Below are 22,468 nucleotides of genomic sequence, written 5' to 3' on the forward strand. Positions count from 1 at the left end.
TTGAGCAGCAGCAGAAATTGCAGCAGCAAGGCGGAGGGCATGTCGATCCGTTGCAGATGGTGAAGTTGCAATTGCAGCAGCAAAGTATGCAAGCGGGAGGTGCTACATGTAAATCCAGTGAACCCCAAACCCCGCGGAGTAGTCGATTGGGCGCGACTCCAAAAATACGACAGCAGTACGATGTAGGTGCGAAATGCACTGTTCGGTATTATCCGCAGAAGATCGACGAGATTCGTTACCATTGGCGAGTTCAACTGCTAATGCAGTTAATATTGGCAAAGGCAACAGGGCGTCGTCCATGGCATCGTCGAAGCAATCAAAACGTTCCACGAAGCTTCATGAACAGCAGAGAAAAGCGTTGGAACCAGACAAGCGCTGGAGAAAAAACAGCTTGAAGAGCGTTTGGCGTTAGAGGAGCAAATGCTAGATGATTCGAGCGATTCTAAGGTTACTGTGGATGAAGCGGACAAAATTGCAGATTGGTTGAACAAGACCGATAAAGTGGGATTGGATGATTCTCTACCGATGTACGACAACTTACTCGCAGTTCCGGTGTTGCCGTCAAACCAACAGGTTGTTTCTAGCGGCGTCGTTCCAGCAAAAATTTCCAGTCATCAACGTTTTCGTGGAATGGATTGCGCTGACCTTCCGCCATCGAATTCTAATAATCAACATCGCTTGCAGGGAACGGATCGTACGGAGTTTCCGATGTCGGTTTCCCATCTTCAACCACCGTTGTCTTGTTACCAACCTCCTCCACTGTATACAACAGCATCTCAGCCGATCTCTGCAGTGCCAGCGTACCCAGGGTTGAATCCGCAGCGGTATCCATTCAGTTCTTAATCGTCTGGGCTAATGCCACCAGTAACGACGGCTCCATTTACAGGATTGAATCCACAGCTGTATCCATACGTTTCTCTTCCGCCTAGTCTGCCAGTAACGTCGGTCCCATGTACTGGGTTGAATCAACAGATGTATCCATTCAGTTCTCAATCGTCTGGGCTAATACCACCAGTACCCTCGGTCCCATATACTGCATTGAATCCACAGCTGTATCCGTTCGTTTCTCTTGCGCCTGGTCTACTACCACCAGTATCGTCGGTTCCACATACCAGTGCCCCTCAACTATCGTTAGACGAGAGCTTTACTCCTCTGAACAGTGGTCATTTGGCGGCCAGACAGGCAGTGAAAGATCTACCTAGCGGCCTCGGTTTATTGCAGCGTATGACCGAACAACCCGGATGTATGGGTTCCGGAATGATGAGCTTCTTGATCGTCTGGAGAGAAGTTTGTACGACAAAGCTCTGAATGCTGTCAAAAGTCTGCTTCTACATCCGAATAACGTTCCGATGATCATGAACCGGTTGAAAATACTGTTCGGCAACCCGGAATGGATCGTGGAGACCATGGTGAAGAGAGTTAAAATGATGCCACCGATGAAAGCAGAGAAATTGGAGTCAATCGTGGATTTTGGCGTTGCGGTGCAGAATTTGTGCGCTACTATACAAGTGTGCCAAATGGACGAACGGCTGTACAACGTTGCGCTGCTGCAGGAGCTCGTCGACAGCCTACCATCTACTCTGAAAATGCAATGGGCCTTCTACCGGAAAGAGAAATGGACAGCTACGCTATTGGACTTCAATGAGTGGCTCGGAAACATGGTTGAAGCGATTAGTCAAGTTAGTAGACCTCAGGTGTGGACCAAGCCATCAAACACCGAGAAAAAAGATCGAAAAGAAGAAGCCTACGTACATGTGCACTCCACGCAGCCACCAGAGCCGGTGGCAAGTAGTAGAGCTTGTCTAGCGTGCGCCGGTGAGTGCGGTAGCCTCGATAAGTGCAGCAGCTTTCTCAAAATGACACTGAATACACGCTGGTTGTTGGTAAACGAGAAGAAGATCTGCCGAAAGTGCCTGACGAAACACTTCAACACCTGCGAACGGAAAGTTCCTTGCAATCAAAACGGTTGCAGCTTTCTACATCATCGCTTGCTGCACGACGATAGCAAACACAAGAAGCCGAGCGAAACGACGCAGACAGCTTCGTGCAACGCGCATCATTGCACACTCGGAGGTGTACTGTTGAAATACATCCCAGTGACCGTACATGGAAAAGACCGTTCGATCAATACGTATGCCTTCCTCGACGCCGGATCAACCTCTACCTTGATGGAGCATAGCTTGTGGGAGGAATTGCATCTGGAGGATGAGAAGACTCCATTGTGCATCGCGTGGACTGGCGGCCAAGGCAGATATGAAGGCAACTCAGTGAAGTGTGCGGTTGAAATCTCCAGCACCGATAATCCTGGTAAGCGTTTCAATTTCTCCAAGGTGCATACTGTGCAGAACCTGGATCTGCCGTCTCAGTCAATGTCCACTTCGGATCTCACGGAGCATTTCCAGTATCTTTCTGGTGTTCCTGTCGCATCGTACTCTGGAGTAAAGCCACGAATCCTGATAGGTGTGGACAACTCTCGACTAGAGTATCCGTTGTATTCCCGGGAAGGTGAAAATCAACCTACAGCAGTACTAACGCGGCTTGGCTGGCTGGTTTACGGACCCTGCTCGGTGCCGACGCAGGATAAGAAGGAAAGTGCTACGGCGTATAGCTACCATATCTGTGTATGTGAAGCACCTCATACAACGGTCAAGGATTATTTCTCGTTGGACAGCCTGGGAGTTCAGCTTCCTGGAAAGTCGTTGATATCGACAGAGGATGAGCGGGTTATGCAGCTACTACAATCCAGCAAGGAGCTGAAAGTAAACCGATACGAAATATCTCTGCTGTGGAGATTCGGTGATGCGCAGCTACCAGAGAGTAGAGCGATGGCCTTGAAACGCCATAACTGTTTGGACAAGCGCATGGGGCGTCATCCGGAACTGGCGAAGGCGTTTCGCGAAAAGATCCTGGGCCACAAATCGAAGGGATACATTCGTGAACTGTCGCCTCAGGAGGAAGCCATGCACCAAGGACGTTCGTGGCATCCGCCGATTTTTCCTGTGTTTAACTAGAATACGCCTGGGAAACTCCCCATTGTCTTTGTCGCCGCTGCGAAAGTGAGAGGACCCTCCTTGAACTCCCTTCTGCTGAAAGGGCCAGACCTAGTGATGCCACTTGCCCCCGTTCTCCATTTGTTTCACGAGTATCAAGTAGCTGTTTCAGGGGATGTTTGCGAAATCTTCCTGCAGGTGATGATGCACTGCATCGATCAGCAATGTCTGAAATTCTTTTGTAATGACGGAGTTCCTGGTAGCGCCCCCAAGGTATACGTGATGCAGGCGATGGCGTTTGGTGTGAGCTGCTCGCCCAGCAGTGCACAATACGTCAAGAACCTAAACGCAAAACGTTTCAAGGGCCAGTTCCCGGATGCTGTGGATACGATTTTCAAAGGAATGTACGTAAATGGTATGCTGTACAGTGTCGAGACAGAGGAAGAGGCAGCGGAACTTGCGCAAGCTGTTCGCACCATCTATGCTGAAAGTGGGTTCGAGATACGTAGATGGCTGCCGAACTCCCAGAAGCCGCTGGAATCTACGGGCAAACACAGAACGACTGAGAAGCTGAAGCAGAACGAAGATTTGGGGACCGAAAAGGTACTCGGAATGTGGTGGGATACACTTAGTAACACCTTCATGTCCAAAAGTCCTAAGCGGTGTCCACAGGATTTGCTATCTGGACAGCAGATTCCTACCAAGCGAGAAGTGCTAAGAAACAAACTGCTGGAGGTGGAGAACGTCATCAACTCGCGCCCCCTCACATACGTGCCTATCGAGAATAGCGAGAGTGAAGCGCTAACTCTAAATAAATTGAGTTTTTCAAATGGTTCGAACTCTCTTCTGCCGTACACCGAGAGCCTCGCTACGCTAACCAATACTTGGAAGACTTCACAAGTTTACGCCAACCTTTTCTGGAAAGGGTGGCTACGCGGAGACCTGCCGACCACAAGCCGCCGGACCAAGTGGTATTATCCGGTAAAACCAATGGAGATCGGTGACGTGATGATGATCGTGGATACGGGTCTGCCTCGGAACTCGTGGCCCAAGGGACGAGTGGTGGAGGTCAGCTGTAAGAACGGGCAAGTACGCAGTGCAACAGTGAGGACTCCAGATAACATCTACCAGCGACCTGCGGTTAAACTTGCGGTTCTGGACGTCGGCGCATTTCAGAGTAAGCAGGATCCATGATTCTGCGTACTGGAGGGGAGTGTTACGCGATATGCGAAACGCGCCTCCGATGTCATCCAACCTCGACCGGGAATCGGCAGCACTGGTAAGGTTGATTAGTATCGAGAGCTGTCACGTCAACATTGTAAACATACGAAAAACACAAATCATTGTCGAACAAAACGAAAAACGTAGATATTTCTCTTGTTTCTAAATTTCTTAAATATTAAAACTTATATCTAATTAATCTGAAGTGGATATTGTAACACCACGTAACGCGCTAAAGTGAGTGAATGCTTAAACTAGTAGTACGAATTAACTTAGAAAGGTAAAAGCTAATTTAATAGTATAGTTGGTTGGAGTGGAACATGCAAGTCTAACCTAAAGCTTAAAATTATATCACAGATTGAATTTTGCTGAATCACTAACATTGGACTAGCAGGAGGAAGGTAAAAATTTATTCTTATTAATGTAAAACTAGAATCTAAATCACAGATTGAAATATTGCTACCGAACGGGTAGAAACAGGCTATATTCAAGGTTGACTTCTGAATGAAACGGGTTGCAAGAAGCACAAACGTAAGTCTCCTTAGAAATAGCTACATATTACAGTGGACCCCCGTTCGTTTGAACGATTCCTCATGCAAACTAACGGGGTTCGTTTTTAATTTGAACAACTAGCAACCCTAAATATGCTGAAACTTGTATGAGCTGGCCGCCCTGTTCTTTGTTATTGTTTTGGTGTTTTGATTTATCCTCGTTTAGTTGGTAGTTGCAAGCAGCGAATATGCTATTCTACGATCGGATTTCTATCGTAATCGTTGGGAAACGAAATGTGAAACTGATTAAACTAGGATTAAACACGCTAGATCAGTACAAACAAATCGTGTTTATGTGCATAGTTCTCCGAAGGCAAATGATGCCATATTGAGAATGACATTTGAACCATTTTTAATTTGCACATCGTGCAAACCAGAGGGGTTCAAATTAAAAAGTGTTCAGATTAAAAACGGTCAAACGAACGGGGGTCCACGGTACACATTAAAATAGACTAAAACTACATATTAAACATAACTTGTATCCCGTAGGGAAAATTTAACAACTAAAAATAAACGGTTCGTTCAAGTTTTTGGACGTCTTGCAATCTTATCTCGGTAAACGAATTTGTTTTGGTAACAGCAGTGGAAGCATTCGCGGTGGCGAAGGAAATAATCGAGGTGCGTAAGCGAGCGGGGTTTCACATCCGCAACTGGATGTCGAGCGACAGGAGCGTGCTAGACAAGCTAGGTGAAGAAACCCAGAAGTCATCGAAAGCCATGTTACCGGAGAAGGACATTGGATTCGAACGAGTGCTTGGAATGGCGTGGATTCCGGAGAAGGATGTCTTCACATTTTCACTACAGTTTTGCGAGAAGGTGCGGATTCTACTAGATGGGGACACGACCCCGACAAAGAGAGAAATGCTTCGGTTGGTCATGAGCATATACGATCCCTTAGGGCTGGTAGCATCCTTTGTCGTACACGGAAAAATCCTAATTCAGGATGTTTGGCGAAGTGCAACGGACTGGGATAGCAATATTCACTTGGAGATAGCTACACGCTGGTTTGAATGGTTGGCAGTATTGAGGAACATGACTGGACTACGTATCCCTCGGTGTTATTTTCCAGGTTGCGATCCGGAAAGCTTCAAAAGTCTCGAGCTGCACATATTCGTAGACGCGAGTGCTCAGGCGTTTGCTCCGGTGGCGTATTTTCGCATAATAGATCGAGGGCAAGTCAGAGTTTCGCTTGTCTCGTCGAAGACGAAGGTTGCACCACTCCTAGGAGTGTCGATTCCACGGTTGGAGTTGATGGCAGCGTTGCTAGGAGCTCGTTTGCGGAAAAGTATTGTAGAAAATCACTCACTAGAGTTAAAAAAGACCTGTTTCTGGAGCGACTCGTCTACGGTTTTGTTCCTGGATAAAATCGGACACCCGTCAGTATCGCCAGTTCGTCGCTTTCAGAGTTGACGCAATATTGAGCCTTTCAAGCATCGAGGAATGGCAGTGGATTTCGACAAAGGTCAACGTGGCAGACGAAGCCACAAAGTGGGGAAAGGGCCCTTCGTGCAATACAGAAAGCCGTTGGTTCCAGGGACCTGAATTTCTTTACAACAGCAGCGGTACAAATTGGTCGACGGTTCCGGAAGATGGCACAGATGAAAGCGACAGGGAGTTACGAGAGGCATTCGTATGCAGTCATCTCGTAAGGCAATCGGTAGTGGATACTGCAAGATTTTCACGATTCGAAAGAATGTTACGGTCGATAGCGTACGTTCATCATTACGTTGACAGCCTGCGTGCATCGAAGAACGTTGGATCTACAGGTACGGTTGGGTTGACTAGTGCTGAGATTCAGAAAGCGGAAAGAACGCTGTGACTGGTCGCGCAGTCTGAAGCGTTCCCAGACGAAGGCGACATTAAAGCAGAATGCGGAAGGAAGTAGGGCACAGAAGCAAATAGGTGTGGCCAGTAGCCTAGTAAAGATGTCACCATTCGCTGACGAGTACGGAGTGCTAAGGGTAGGTGGTAGAGTTGCTGCTGCGCAAATTCTAGCCTACGACACGAAGTTTCCTATCATCATGCCGAGAAACCATCGGATTACGGAACTGCTGCTGGACTTCTACCATCGGAAGTACGGTCATGCCAACGATGAGACCGTAGTCAACGAGGTTCGTCAGAGATTCCACATTCCACGATTGCGAGTGGAAGTTCGTTTGACCAGAAAACGCTGCGTGTGGTGCCGTGGGTGCGATTGGAACCGTGTGTGCGTCCATTCACCTACGTGGGCGTAGATCTCTTTGGACCGTACTCGATAAAGTTTGGACGTAGCGTAGCTAAACGATGGGTGTGCCTTTTCACTTGCCTCACAATCAGAGCCATCCATCTTGAGGTAGTGTCCAGTTTGTCTACCGATGCTTGTAAAAAGGCGATCCGGAGGTTTGTAGCACGACGAGGCGCCCCACAGGAAATCTACTCCGATAATGGGACAAACTTTGTTGGGGCGGGCCGGGAACTGAAGGATGAAATTAAGAGGATTCACTCTGAATTGGGCAGTACCTTCACGAATGCCCAAACTCAGTGGCGGTTTAATTCTCCTGCTGCTCCTCATATGGGAGGCTGCTGGGAGAGAATGGTTCGAGCTGTAAAATCTGCGCTTGGATGTGTTCCGGTAGTAAGAAAACTGGACGATGAATCGTTCGCAACGGTGTTGGTAGAGCCGGAAAGTATGATAAATTTTAGGCCATTGACATTCATTCCTCTCGAATCGGCCGACCGTCGATTAACCCCTAAAGACTTTCTGCTGCTACACTCCAGTGGCGTCCGAGATCCAGTGAAACTACCAACGGACGAAGGTATAGCGTTGAGGAGTAGCTGGAACATGGTGAAGCATACCTTGGATAACTTTTGGCGGCGCTGGGTGGTTGAATACTTGCCAACTATCGTTAGGCGTACGAAGTGATTCAGAGACGTCAAGCCGATAAAAGTGGGAGATCTCGTTCTCGTGGTGGACGGGAACATTCGGAACCGATGGTTGCGTGGACGCGTGGTCCATACAGTACCTGGAAAGGAGGGGGTAACGCGTCGCGCAGAAGAAGACGTCGGCAGGAATCGTGAAGAGGTCTGTTACAAAGTTGGCTGTGCTGGACGTAGAAGGATGTGGTGACGCTGAACCGAAAGTTGAGGCGACACGGGGGGGGAGGATGTTCGCCGCAACAGCCCGTTGTTTGTGAACAGCCCCTGGTAATGTGAGTTAACGTGACCCAGTATCTATGCGCAACTGACTGGGTGACAGTGACAGTGTCAAAGTGATATAAATGAGCATAACGAATTGTAAACAAACCATGATTATTTCGATAGCTGAGATTCGATTGCAGTAAAAAGAATTTTCAAGTAAAATTAAACTTACATTTCTATTTTGGAATTATACTTACGTTAATTGGCATTCTTAAATCGAGATTAAAACTTTCATGCTATTTATAGGCTAACAAGTTAAAACTTAAGTCTAAAAAGAATCTTGTTGTGTGCAGATAAAAACTTGTACGGAGACTGAAATGTGAGTAATATGAATCTAGAAGTGAACTTAGCCTAAAATAAATATTCTTTGTAGCTTTAAGCTGATCATAAGCAAATAACGTCGTTTGATCATCGCTAGAAGAACTCCTCATATATCTCCTGCAACACATATAAACCAAAAAATATTTGGCCACCTTTTCTTGTTCTCGTTGCGGTGATCTGGTGATTGACGAAGCGGACTACCGCCGCAACAGGATGAAAATTTATGTAGGGTATGTTGCTACATCGTCGTAATTGCCTATTTCCGTCCTATCCAACGCAAATTATTAAAAATATCAGCATTTTTATGACACACAAAGCAAAACTAGTTATTCCCTAATATTTTAGTTAGTTGTCTATCATACGCGATCAATCAAAGTGAGCTGAGATCTTTTTAAATGCTTTTTATCATTATAGAAGTCCTACCAGCCAAATTTCCTACGTTTTTGTGCGACGAAGAAGACAATATCGACTAATCGTTTTAATTTCCGTCATTCATAAATGAAAATAACTCATGCAAGGCATTGTCGTTATTCTACAGCCAGGAAAACTTGCCTGACCTGCAGAAATTTTGTAGAATAACATTTGTCATGCCATCCTACACAAATACTTACGCTTTAGCTTCGTAAACATTGTTGTGATTTTTAGTTTGGACGATGAAAAATGTTGATGGACGGATTTTAAAACGATACGACGAATTTTAGCAATAAAGTCAGTTGCGTAATTTCAATAATATGCTTTAATAGTCGCTTTTCAGTGATTTCAAAGTCCACGGATCGGAAGGTAAGTGTTTTTTAGTCAAATCAGCCCAAGAACTTTTGGAATATTCATTAAATCCATCCAACAAATGATGAAAATTAGAATGGCTTTACTTATTACGACGGGAATTAGAAAAAGACCCTAAATAACCGCAATATTTTTTCAACCTTAATATATTTACCTTTCCCACCCATAATATAAACCTAAAGCCCTATCGACCTTTTCGCGTGCCTAATGGCGGCTAGTTAAAGCCCTTTAAAGATATACATTTATAGGGTTTCACGGCCAGTGGGCACAACTTTCGGAAAAAATAACATGCTTTTGGCAACTCTGCTCACGTCAAGTTGTCATTTTCCCCATTGTAAAACTGTCAAGCGTACGTTAGCAAAGTTGCCAAAAGCATTTAAATATTTTCCAAAAGTTGAGCCCACTAGCCGCCATTAAGCACGCGAAAAGGTGGATAAAGTTATACATGTATAGGGCTTTAATAGGGCGTAATATATAAATATATGATAATATTATGAAGTGTCTTGCCCCTCGCACAGTACATAGCAACACAGAACATAACCTGTAAATATCCAGTGATGCCAGCGCCAATGCTTGTCTAGGGACTATGAGGTCTGTTGGTGGGTCGTTCGTGAAAATGGCATTTTTGGTGAAACGTAATGTTTGAGAGGCTCCTCATGCATTGTGTATGGGCCTTCAAGGCCCGCGCAGAATTGGTACTTTACGGTTGCGTTTGCGTTAACCTGACGTCTCCCATACAATTTGACAAATTATCTGTCAGATCTACGCAAACGCTACCATAAAGTATACTAATTCTGCGCGGGCTTTTAGGCTGTTCTCTGTGCGTAAGCTGTAAAGCTTAAATCTGTTTCGTATGTAATAAATACTTACTGTTAAAAATCGTAGTCCATTTATTATATGTCGAATGCTGTTTAGAGTAATTTCCGAAGATTCACTAATATTCAAATTTTCCAAACCAGGAAGTCTTGCTGCAATCATTTCAATAACATCATCATTGACACCTGGACACCCGCATAGACTTAAATGCTTGATTCGAATGCATTTAGTGAACATTTGTTTAAGACCAACATTTGAGATCTGAAAAAAATAGTGATGACGTATAATGTGAAAGAACAAAAATGCTAGTAGTTTGTAAGTTTCAAGCGGTTGTATAACATTTCGCCGAAGACCATATCACGGAGTACTGTTTCACGGAATACCATTTCGCGGAAAGTACCGCAACGCCGAAAACCCTTTCGAGGAAAGTACTATTCTGCGGAAAACCGTTTGGTGGAAAGAACCATTTCGTGTAAAACCATTTGATTGAAAGTATTATCACAGATAACAGACATCCAAGCTAGGCTTGGACCGTGTGTAAAAAATTGCAACGGTTTTTCGCAAGTGGCAATAAGCAGTATGGTGGCACTGCGATCACCTAAAATGTTCATTCGAAGACATGAACGCAAAAGCAATTTGAAGCCTGCTCACACTAACACAAAATCCTATATAGCTGGGGGCCCTAGTGTATATTAAAAGAAATCGACACCCGCTCGCTCATACCCCATAAAGCGTCGATGACACTGAGCGAGTTTTTAGGTTGCTAGTAAGCGAGTTGGCGAGTAGATTGTGAACTCGCCCTGTGTCATCATACACACTAGCTGACTAGCAGATTGTTTGCTAGTAGCGAGTAAGGTTGAATGCTGCTCAACTTTACTCGCTACTCGATGGCGTGTGCGCTTGTTGGCTAGCACACTAGCTGTGTGGCATCATAGTTGCGAGTAACTAGCGACGCAGCGAGGGGGTTTTTAAATTATTAATTTTATAGCACCAGAAATGCCAAATATTTTTACTAATTTTGAAATTGTAAACGCAATGTGAATTAATTGAAGTAATTCCTCGTAATACTTTATATTTATCAATTAAACATCTATGAAGAAGTTAGAATTAAATAATATAAGATAACACTTATGTAAATTGTACATTGTGTGCGTTGAACTTGATCGTTTATCTAGCAACGATTTGTTTGTATGACCGGTATCGCTGCCTAATACGTTTTAGATTTATCAAAACCCCTCGCATACTAACTTACTTGCCGATTTGTGTGTCATCATGACTCGCGCATTCGCTAACTCGCCCACTCATGAAATCGCTGACTAGCAGCTTACAAACTCGTCCAGTGTCATCGACGCTTAAGATACCCCATAAGGTACACATTCGCGACTACGACGCTACACCCTACAAGATCTCTTGTATACATATTCGCGACTACGAACTTGCTGATATTTGTTTGGTTTTTGTAAGAAAAAAAAGAAGGAAGTATTTTTGCTATTGTTTTCCCACAAGTTTTGACAATTCGGCATGGGTTTTCGTGTAAGTGCGAACAGGCTTGAAAATTTCATTTACTTTTGTACACGCAGAAAAATAAATTGTAAATGCAAAAGAATTCTGTATAAATTCAACAGAAAATATTGTTGACTGAAGGCTAACCCAGATATTTTTTTGATTCTAACTGTTTGAGCTTTTAGTTCAACAATAAGTTTTGTTATTACGAATAATAGCTAGTTTCTATCAAAGAAAAAATTGTAGAATCAAAAATAAGTATTTTTGAGTTTATAAACGATCTAGTAGAAGCAAAAGGAGTGTGAATTAAGTTTAAACAATTTTTTTTGATTCAAAAATATGATACAAGTTGAACTCAACAACAGGGGATTGTTGTTTCAAACTATCATCATTTTTCTGCGTGTAGTCACGAATTCGCGTTGAAGGCAGTAAAAGAGATTTCGTGGCTGCTCGCACTTACAGGAAACCTCGTAATGAACTATCAACGTGTGGGTAACGACAAAATCAAAAATACTTTCCTCTTTTTTTCTCACGCAAAGACCTGAACAATATCAGCAAAACCGCGAATTTTTTAGCTTTTTAGCGAGAAAAAAAACAGAATGACATATTTTACTTTTGACATCACGCACGCATTGCCAATCAGGGATGCCAGATATTTTTTTGACAGGTCTGTATAATAATTTGAAAATGTCTGTATAAATCTGTGGTCCATTGAAAACCCACCACCCGCAGCGCAATATCTGTCAACGCATTAGATTAGGTTGTTTTGCTTAATTGCGGCTCTTTTGCACAAAATCAGATTTTGGAAAAGTAGCAGATTTGTTTGAGAAAACCAACTCTAAGAATATCGAAACGCAAGAGAACTTCATTGAAACATTTACTAAATAGAACTTACTTATTTATGTGTTCTTGTCCGCCGGTCAGGCAGAGTAAAGAGATGAAATCAGAGATCTCCACTGCCAACGATCACCCGCCATGGCTTTAACCTGTCGCCAGGACAGGTTCTCGTCTACAGCCTGGATGCTGTTGACTATGCTGCGTCGCCATGAGCCCATGAGTCTGCCACTTTCACGCTGTCCTTGCGGATTCCAATCGAGCGCTTCTCTGCTTCTCTGCTGCAAAAGCACCTCTTTTTTATATTGTTTATGCAGGGAGAAAATCTTCATAAACAGCACCTCCACGGTACCGAATAAGATTCACAAGGTGCCAACATGCGCCTACCTACTAAAAACTCTCTTGCTCCCCGTGTCCTGAACCCCTCCCGGCCAAACGTGGATTGACGCCAGCCATCCAGCCCTCTATTATACTTATAATGTCTGATGCCAGCATTTCCATCTCTTCTAGAAACTCTCCTAACCCTGTTTGGACGTCCGGTTCTCGAAGTAACTTTTAAGCAACTTGCATAGATGATCCGGTACACTCATCCTATGCAGCGCTAGCGCGGTTGCATCCCAGCTAGCGCTGTTACAGACATTTTTGACATCGATTGTGACTATGGCACAATACCTGTCGCCTCGTCTTTTCCGTCTCATAGGCTTCTCGGCCCTCTCTACCACGGACTTTATAGCGTCTACAGGGGACGTAAGGGACTTCCCCTTACGGAAACCAAACTGCGAGCTTGCCAGCCCGACATCGCTTTCTGCCATAGCCGTCAGCCTGTTTAGGATTACCCGCTCTAGCTATTTGCCTAACGTGTCCAATAGGCTAATTGGCCTGTACGACGAGGGATCACTCGGTGGTTTCCCCGGCTTCGGCAGCAGTACCAATCTTTGGACTTCCATTTGTCTGGAAATTCGCATACCTCTAGGCAGTTCTGAAGCGTCTCTCTAAACATATAGGGATATGCTTGGATCGCCGCTTAGAGTGCCTCGTTTGGAGTCCCGTCAGGACCGGGCGCTTTCTTCGTTTTTAAACCCCTGGCAATTACGATGAGTTCCTCATTCGTGACCGGAATGAGGACATCATTCGGTTGACTGTACGGGGTCGGAGGTCACTAAACTGGATCGTGTTGCGGGAAGAGCCCGTCCACGATGACTTTCAGCTTATGGGGGCAAGTTTCCTGCGGAGCGGATGCACCCGTCATCTTTTTCAACACCACCTGGTATGCACCACCCCAGCGGTTCGTGTCCGCATCGCGACAAAGCTGAAAACAGGATTTATTGCTACGCCTAACGTCCTTGTTGAGCGCCAGTCTGGCCGCTGAAAGTTCGACCCCCCCGAGCTTCATCATCTGCATCGGTCCGGGCCCACTGCACTTGCATTCTCTGTGGTATCTGGAGCGGAGCTGAACAATGGTATCGTTCTACCAGTATACCGAGCGACGACGGTTCGTCGGCTGTCCCGTCCTGGGTATAGTGGTATCACGTGCCCGTATTAGGACGTTGGTCAGCTCACGGGCACTCAGGTTTGAGCGGTTGCTCTCTGCGCTGAGTGCTTCAACGAACAGTTCTTTATCGAAGGCCTTCACTTTCCACCCCCTGCCAGGCGACCTTAACCAGCGTGACCATGCCATCCGTCGTTCAATAGTGTACCGTATAGCTTAGTGTTCGCTATGCGTGTACTCTGGCCTTCCTGATCCGTATTGCTATATTAGTCTTGGTACCACCAACGGGCGTTGTCTGGCTAGATATTGAGGCTTCCGCCTGCTCAACTTGTCCCGCTGCTGCGAAGTTGGGGGGATTGTCAGTGTTTACTACCATAGACTTCCTCGTCGGCTAGGACGAGGTCATTTAGTTGCTCCATCGTTAGAGGATTCCAAGGCAATTCTCGATTTGATCTATTGTCAATTGCTCCAACAATGAGAAACAGAAGCGATGATAAAATGCAGCCATATCTCACGCTAGAAGTAACCCTTATAGGGTCGGACAAGACGCCGTTGTGCAAAACCTTGCACGAGAATGCCTCGTACTGAGCCTCGATGAGATGGACCAGCTTATCTGGAACTCTTCTACGCCTAACTGCGCCCCAGATGTTATCGTGGTTGAGTCGGCCAAACGCTTTTTCGAAGCCAACGAACACTAGAAGAGTCTTGGAATTTGCGAATTTGCTCCAACATAATGCGGAGCGTTTTGATATGGTCTATACATGATCCAGCTTGCTGCTGCCAGAGAGTAGCGTTGATCTTCTCCTGGATCCGGTTGAGGATTACCTTACAGAGCACTTTGAGTAATATAGAGCAACATGATGCCACGCCCGCATTCGGTTAGGTCCTTTATTTTTGGCGCTCTATAGCATTTTATGCTATTGATGGCTGCTTCAATTTCATCCAGTAATGACGCCTCCGAGTTGACGCGGGTTATACGACGAACTATTTCGTCGACTCGGGAGTCAGTCCAGGCTCTCTTGCCTCACATACAAAGTCATTTAACAGCCCTCTCCAGTTCGGCATATCGTTAGCGGACAGCCGTCTTAGTCGCTTTGGTTCGCCCTCGCCTATGCCAGCTTTTGCCTTTCTCTACTCAACGATCTTTCTCGGAGTTTCATCCGAAATCCACTCTCTCCACCCGCTGCGCACTTTGCCGACGGTTTCATCACTGGTCGTAATGAGGACATTCTTGAGGCTGGTCCATTGCCCTTGGACAGTTCCACCAGGTAGCAGTTCCTAGGCTCGGAATTCAAGTTGTTAGATCAAAAACCCTTTTCGCCTTGGGATTCCCAATCGGCGGACATCGAAACGACACCCAGCTTTCTCCTCTAGTCGTTGAGTACCTATTTCAGTGATAACAAGCTGATGGTCGGACCCAATATCGGCACTGCGCTTTTTCAGTGACGAAAGTCTTTCTCCTTATGAGGATTGATAGTTGCTTACGAGATATTGTTTTGAGGTTCCAGTGCGAGTTAAAATCGAAGTATACTTTTACCTTGACAAAAGTAAAACTATATTTTGCGAAATTTTGTGCGTGCAGAGGAGGACCCCAATCCTCGGTGTAACGCGACCCGTGCCTAGGGATGAATGCTTGGGGGGGTCTAATAAAGTTTCCCAAGGTCCAACGGAGCCTGCATGGTACCAGAGCACCCTGTGCAGTATATTGCTCCCTCTGTTCCAAGCTGGTAAAGAACCGTTGATTTTCTCCCCAGCAGAGTACAACCATCGCCATGGATAACCTTGAAACAATAATTGATGGGGCAACCAACGACCCCCAAGAGTTGGTGAAAAACAGCGGAGTAGGTGTAGAGGTGGCGCACGACGGTAGACCGGATGTGCGCAGTCCGATCGGCACGGACGATACTGGCGAAGTAATGGATACAGGGATGGAAGAGGACTTTAACCTTGACAGCATGTCGCTGGAAGGAGGACTCTCGGCTTCATCCCTGATCCTGAATTCACCAACAGGGAATGCGTAGAGCGACGCGGATAACCTTCCCGATCCGGCGACGCTACCTGAAGTCAAGGGGCAACCTGGGACTTCCGGAGTTGTAGCCAAGCGTCTCTCCAACGCGCAACGGCGACGGCAGAAGTGGTATCGGAGCAAGGGCTACTCAAAGGACGAAGCGGAGGAACTTGCCCTTCTGCCGGCCGGCCAGCCTAGCCAGCGGGACCTTGTCGTTACCAAAAGGCAACGATCCGCTGATACGGCGTCGCCGAACATCAGCAGCAAAGGTCCCACTAAAAAGAGACCACGCAGTCCTTCGGCACCAAAACCATCCTCGGGGTGCACCTACAGGGAAATGGTGGATGCTTTCAGTGTAGCCATAACTACGGCTGATTATCCCGTTTCCCTGCTCATTACGGATCAGCTCCAGACTGTCCGCACCGTTCTTCTGCATCAAATAGCTGACCAGGAGACTCCAGACATTAGACCCAAGTTCAGGAGCTGCCAGTTCAAGAACGGCTACTTGATACTGGCTTGCTCTGACCAGAACACGGTCAAATGGCTGGAGCAAACGGCATCTACTCTCGTCCCGTGGGAAGGAGCACAACTACGGGCCTACGACACGAAGGACCTGCCGAAGGCTCACACCTTCATAGGGTACTTCCAGGACAGTGTCGGCACCACGGACGAGAAAATCTTGAGATTCCTCCAGAATCAGAACGACGGCTTTTCAACGCAAGCGTGGCAGATACGCCGTCGCATTGTGCGTGGAAATACCGTGGAACTGTTAATGGAGGTTGACCAAAAGTCGGCAAGTCAGATCACTGAGCAGCGCTTTATGCTAAATTTTATGTTTGGCAAAGCACGCATGCGACAGGTTGGCAGAGGTCTGATCAACACAGGCGCAACAGTCTCTGCTGCAAAGTCGAGGAAGGTACGAGCGGAACTCCCTTCTGGGAGCGCCCCGCCGCCACCAAGACAATGCAATCCTCCAACGTTGAGGGTGGAAAGTGCGGAACTTCCCACTGGAAGTGCCCCGCCGCCACCTAAACAATGCAATCCTGCGAAGACTAGGCGAGCGCCGCGAAAACCTCGCAAGAGGCGTACGCAGCAATCACCAGTCGATAGTAGACCTCAGAGGCTCAATCCGCCGTTAAGTGCGGGTCGGACATCTGTGGCCTATCGCCTGCGGCAACAGAAGCCTGCCGGTGTGAGCGACCCAGCCGCTCAACTCAGCGAAAACGCTGCTGGTACCCGTTCGCCAAGGCTCGATCCAGTATTGGATCAAGCTGAAAACGGCAATCCTGCCTCCAAATGAGCAGCTTTCGCTGCATTCAGGTGAACCTCCACCATGCCAAGGGCGCGTCTAGTGTCCTATGCCGGAGGTTCACCAAAGAGCAGCTGAGTGCTGCTCTGATCCAGGAGCCTTGGATCAACGGTACCACGATCCTCGGTCTATCCGGCGCTAATGGTAAGTTGATCTATTGTAATACACAGTCCAAGCCTAGGACTGCCATTCTGTTAAATAAGAGAATAACATTTTCTCCAATTACAGAATTCATCCAACGCGACGTCGTTGCCATTACGGTGGTAGTCCCGACGACTAGAGGGAAGCAGGAGATAGTCGTTGCGTCCGCCTACTTTCCAGGGGACAAGGACGAAATACCACCGCCCGAGGTTGCTGAACTTGTGCGGTACTGCAGAGCAGTCAACAAGCCGTACGTGATAGGCTGCGACGCAAATGCGCACCACACGATATGGGGCAGCTCGGACACAAATAACAGGGGTGAGTACCTACTTGAATATCTTACTTCTAACGATGTCAATGTAATCAATGTAGGGAATGACCCCACCTTTATAAACGCTATCAGACAAGAGGTCCTAGACCTTACTCTATGTAGCGCCTCTATAGCTGAGAAAGTCAAAAATTGGCATGTCTCTGATGAACCAAGTTTATCAGACCACAGACATATCATTTTCGACATCGAGGCTAATCCTCTAAAGAGAGAACAATTCAGGAATCCGAGGAAAACCAATTGGAGTTCCTTTAGGGATCATCTGATTGCCTCACGTAATTCCTTCGTAATTCCGCTAGTGACCTGCAATGTAGGATCACAGACGCGTATAACACAAACTGTCCCGTAAACACGCGAACAGTTTGCCGTGATGTGCCCTGGTGGAATGAGACGCTTAGCAATCTCCGTCGGAAGGCAAGGCGTCTGTTCAACAGGGCCAAAATCACGTCTAACTGGGAAGACTACAGAGCTTCCCTCACCAAATACAACGCTGAGCTACGCAAAGCCAAAAGGAAATCACGAGTTAAATTTTGCGAAAGCATTCAAACTCTGCCAGAGGCTACGCGTCTGCAGAAAGCGATGTCCAAGGACCATTGCAATGGTCTAGGGCAATTGAAAAAAGAGGATGGGAGTCTCACTGTTACCACCAGGGAAACTCTGGAAGTTCTGATGAACACGCACTTCCCTGGTTCGACAGTGATCACTAGACAAAACATAGGCGGGCAACAGTGGAATGGGTCATTACACAATGTGCCAAATGATTCGGTTCTACTTGCACGCCGATTGTTTACGGAGGCTTCGATCAATTGGGCACTCAGCTCTTTTGAACCAATGAAATCTCCAGGTCCGGATGGTATTCTACCCATTTTCTTACAAAAAACGGACGGTGTTATAATGTCCGATAAGCTGTTATAAGCTCATCAACCTCTTTCGAGCCAATTTCACTTTGGGGTATATCCCAGAGAATTGGCGGAAAATAAGGGTGGTGTTCATACCTAAGGCTGGCAAAAAAGACAAAACCATGCCTAAGGCTTTCAGACCGATAAGTCTGACTTCAACGCTTCTTAAGCTGATGGAGAAAATCACGGATAACTATATCCGCAATGAGTTTTTAAAAAACTCTCCGTTACATGTAAATCAACATGCATACCAACACGGTCAATCTACGGAAACCGCACTGCACTGCTTAGTGACGTTAATTGAGAAATCGCTCAAATATCAAGAGACGGCACTTTGTGCTTTTCTTGATATTGAAGGCGCTTTCGATAACACGTCCTTTGCGTCAATTAATACGGCTCTCTGTCAAAAGAGAATCGACCACACTACAATGAGCTGGATTCAAGCAATGCTCTCGAGCAGACAAATTACAGCATCATTGGGAGATACGTCGGTCACGATTTCGGTGATCAAAGGATGTCCACAGGGAGGAGTTCTCTCCCCCCTGCTCTGGTCACTGGTGGCTGACGCACTCCTTCACAAGCTATCACAGCATGGTTATGAGACTATTGCTTACGCCGACGACGTTGTACTTATCGTCAGAGGAAAGTTTGATGCAGTACTGTCAAGTCGCTTGCAAGTAGCTCTAAACACCACCATGTTATGGTGCTCACAAGAGGGACTTAATGTAAATCCCACCAAAACAGTCGTTATACCATTCACTAGGCGAAGGAAACATACCATTACTCCGCCTATACTGAATGGTGTCAGGCTGGGCTTCAGTAATGAAGTCAAACACCTCGGAATAATTCTCGATAAAAAACTGAACTGGGCTGCCCACCTAGATTATGCTGTTAAGAAAGCAACTTCGGCTATCTGGGCATGCAGGTCACTGTTTCGCAAAACCTGGGGATTGAAACCTCAATTAGCCTTCTGGTCATATACTACTATTGCTCGACCTAGGATAACCTATGCTGCAGTCGTATGGGGGCCAAAGGTGAATGAGGTGACAGCCCAAGCCAAACTAAACAAAGTTCAGCGCCTGGCCTGTCTTACAGTTACCAGGAGGACAGTATGGAGGCAATGCTATGCTTACTGCCTTTGCATCTTCATGTGAAGAAGGAAGCAGAGCTCGGCGCACTACGGTTGCAAAGGAGTAAACCCATACTCGAAGGTGACCAAATCGGTCACCTTCAGGAATTCAATCTGACACCCTTAGTAACTTCAGTCTCTGACTGCATGGAAGCCAGGCCCAATGTGGACGTTCCATATGAGGTGATTGAAACAGATCGCTCAATGTGGAATAATGGAGGGTCAGATCTTCCATCTGGAACTATCTGTTTTTTTACAGATGGTTCAAAAATGGGGGCTGCACAGGTTCCGGAGTTTACGGACCCGGCATCAGGGAAACTATCTCATTAGGAAAGTGGCCCACCGTTTTTCAAGCAGAAGTATATGCCATATACATCTATGCGACAATATGCTTGAAACGAAAGTACAGGCATGCGAAAATCGGTATCTTCATGGACAGCCAAGCAGCACTACTGGCTCTCAAGTCCGCCAAATGCGTGTCCAAATTAGTTTGGGAGTGCAGCACAGCATTGAGGGAACTCTCCCGCCAAAACAAAGTTTTATTACTTTGGATGCCCGGTCACTGCGGAATCGAGGGCAATGAATTTGCTGACAACCTGGCAAGACAAGGATCAGCTCAGCAATTTATTGGTCCTGAACCGTTTCTGGGCACCTCCACATCCGCCGTAAAAGGCGAATTGATGACATGGGAAAAGCTAGTAATAGTATCCCGTTGGAATCAAACACAGGGTTGTAGACAAGCTAAACAGTTTATCTACCCAAACCCTGCAGTAGCTAAAAAACTACTCCATTTAACTCGTAGTGAACTACGCACGATCACGGGACTCCTAACAGGACACAGCCCCGCTCTTTATCATTTAAAGAATATCGGCAAGGTATCATCTGACACCTGCCACTTTTGTAACTCTGAACCTGAAAGTTCAGCGCATCTGCTCTGCTATTGCGGAGTTCTTGCATTATCAAGGCACAACTTCTTAGGAAGTTTCCTTCTTACTCCATATCAGGTATGGAGCCTAAATCCCAAAACGGTCATTGGCTTTATAAACCATGTAGTACCGAATTGGGGCACAGGATTACAACTATTCCGCTCAACTCCATCAATGGGTATGAGCGATCCGTAAACGGTGTACAGCAATCGGGGCCTGCCACAAAAGACGATCATTAAGACTGTCGCAGTGGCCTTTTAACCCAATGCCCTTCTGGCATTCAAAAAAAAATCAGAAAACGAAAAGTCTGTATAATACAGATTTGTCTGTATATCTGGCATCCCTGCCCCTCTCACTCCTATACATAAACCCAAAGGGTTTCCAACAGCAATGATTACTACGCATCTTCGAAAAAAGTTACTTTTGATTACTTTACCGATTACCACTGATTACCAGTAATCAATCTCTTGTGATTACTATAAATTAATCATGATTACCAATGATTACTTAAGATTATCATTGATTACTTTACTGATTACCATTGATTACCTAATTAATTTGTAAATGATTACAAAAGTAATCTCTGATTACTACGCACTTATACGCCTTACTGGAAACCCCTAGCATAAGCCAACCCATCAACATCTCTATATCGAACTGCAGTAAACGTCAGCGACAGCATGTCCGGGGCTCAAAATTTGACAGCGGGCCCAAATCAGACTGCTGGCAGTTGAGTGAAACGCAGTGCTATCTCATTTTCGCACACACGATGTTGGCGGTGAAAACTTGGTTGTCTGCCGATGGGGTGACATAAACGATCCGCAGCTAATGTCATTCTCGTTAGTGATGAAACCGCAAATTACTTCATGATTGAGTTGTCAAAGTAAATCGAGCAGTTCGAGCGGTGACGAGATAGTCGTGACAACTTCCAATGCAAACGAAAAAAACCCGATTTAATCCACCTAGTGGTGAAAGGAACCTTTGTTATACGGTCTTACTTGCTATTTGAGATAGAAATCGACACGTCTTCGAAACATAATTCATCTATTGGTTATCGTTGCGTAGTGCGTTGGTTTACATAAAATTTTGAATTTGAATTTGATATTTGAATCACATCAATAGAGTTTTCATGAATAATTTTCATCAATTTTTATTAACTCACGCTGTAGTATTTTATACAACACGTGTAGGTTTTTCAACGCCATATTGTTATAAAGTTACCGTTGTTTAACGTATATTCTTCAACAAACTTATTATGAGCAAAATATCATAATTATTCAATGCATTAATAATTTAAATTGGTGGGAAAATTTATGCAGCAAAACTATTAGCAAATGTAAAATGTTTAAAATGTATCCGTCTGCTGGTAGTCGAGTAATTCGGAGTCAAAATTAGGGTATTTTTTAGAATCAAAGTTCTACAGATCCTAAACAAGCAAACATAGAGGTATACTATTTCCAGCAAGGTTGTGTATTTTTAATATTTGTACAATTTTGTAGTACATGAAAAAGTCATACAACAATTACAAAAAGAGCAAAAATAGAAAAACTGATTTTACAAATTCATATACAATAAATAAGATATTTCTATCTTCGCTGCAGAGATAGAAGGTTACTGTCTTTAGCAAAATTTCTTGTAATAATATGCTCTATAACTTTGTAGAACACATCAATGTGTTATATTGACACTGAAGAAAAACAATTTTTTTATTTCACTTTTAGGGGGATTAATCAAAATTTAAATTCCACCAGACGATAGAGCTTTCAATTTCAAGAAACTCTTACAAAGGTTCGATAAACCTAAAACCAAGTTTTCCCAGTCAAAACTCTAGTGCACACGTTTTCTATGGTTTGGGGCTATTTTGCGCGCGAGTGACTGTGTTGCAAAAGTTGGCGCGAGTGTTCGAGGGTTAATATCTTTTAACCGGTAAAACCAATTCTTATGCAATTTTGCATATATATTCTTAGTGTCAAAACCTCTCGTTTGATATTAAAATAATTGAAATTAGGTAAATTATCTTGGTTAAAATCATTATAAATTATT

The 22,468-nt window shown here is 45.3% G+C and overlaps 1 protein-coding gene across 2 annotated transcripts in view; it reads right to left on the minus strand.

Annotated features, from left to right (window-relative positions):
• LOC128742828 (uncharacterized) overlaps positions 1 to 22,468 on the minus strand; it is a 125,753-nt gene that overhangs the window by 55,455 nt on the left and 47,830 nt on the right. For both annotated transcript variants that reach the window (XM_053839305.1, XM_053839306.1), the window contains exon 4: positions 9,914 to 10,120. In XM_053839305.1, the coding sequence (XP_053695280.1) occupies positions 9,914 to 10,120 (207 nt within the window). The remainder of the gene's footprint in view (positions 1 to 9,913; positions 10,121 to 22,468) is intronic.

This window comes from Sabethes cyaneus, chromosome 3, assembly GCF_943734655.1.
Source record: "Sabethes cyaneus chromosome 3, idSabCyanKW18_F2, whole genome shotgun sequence".
Classification (NCBI taxonomy): Eukaryota; Metazoa; Arthropoda; class Insecta; order Diptera; family Culicidae; genus Sabethes; species Sabethes cyaneus.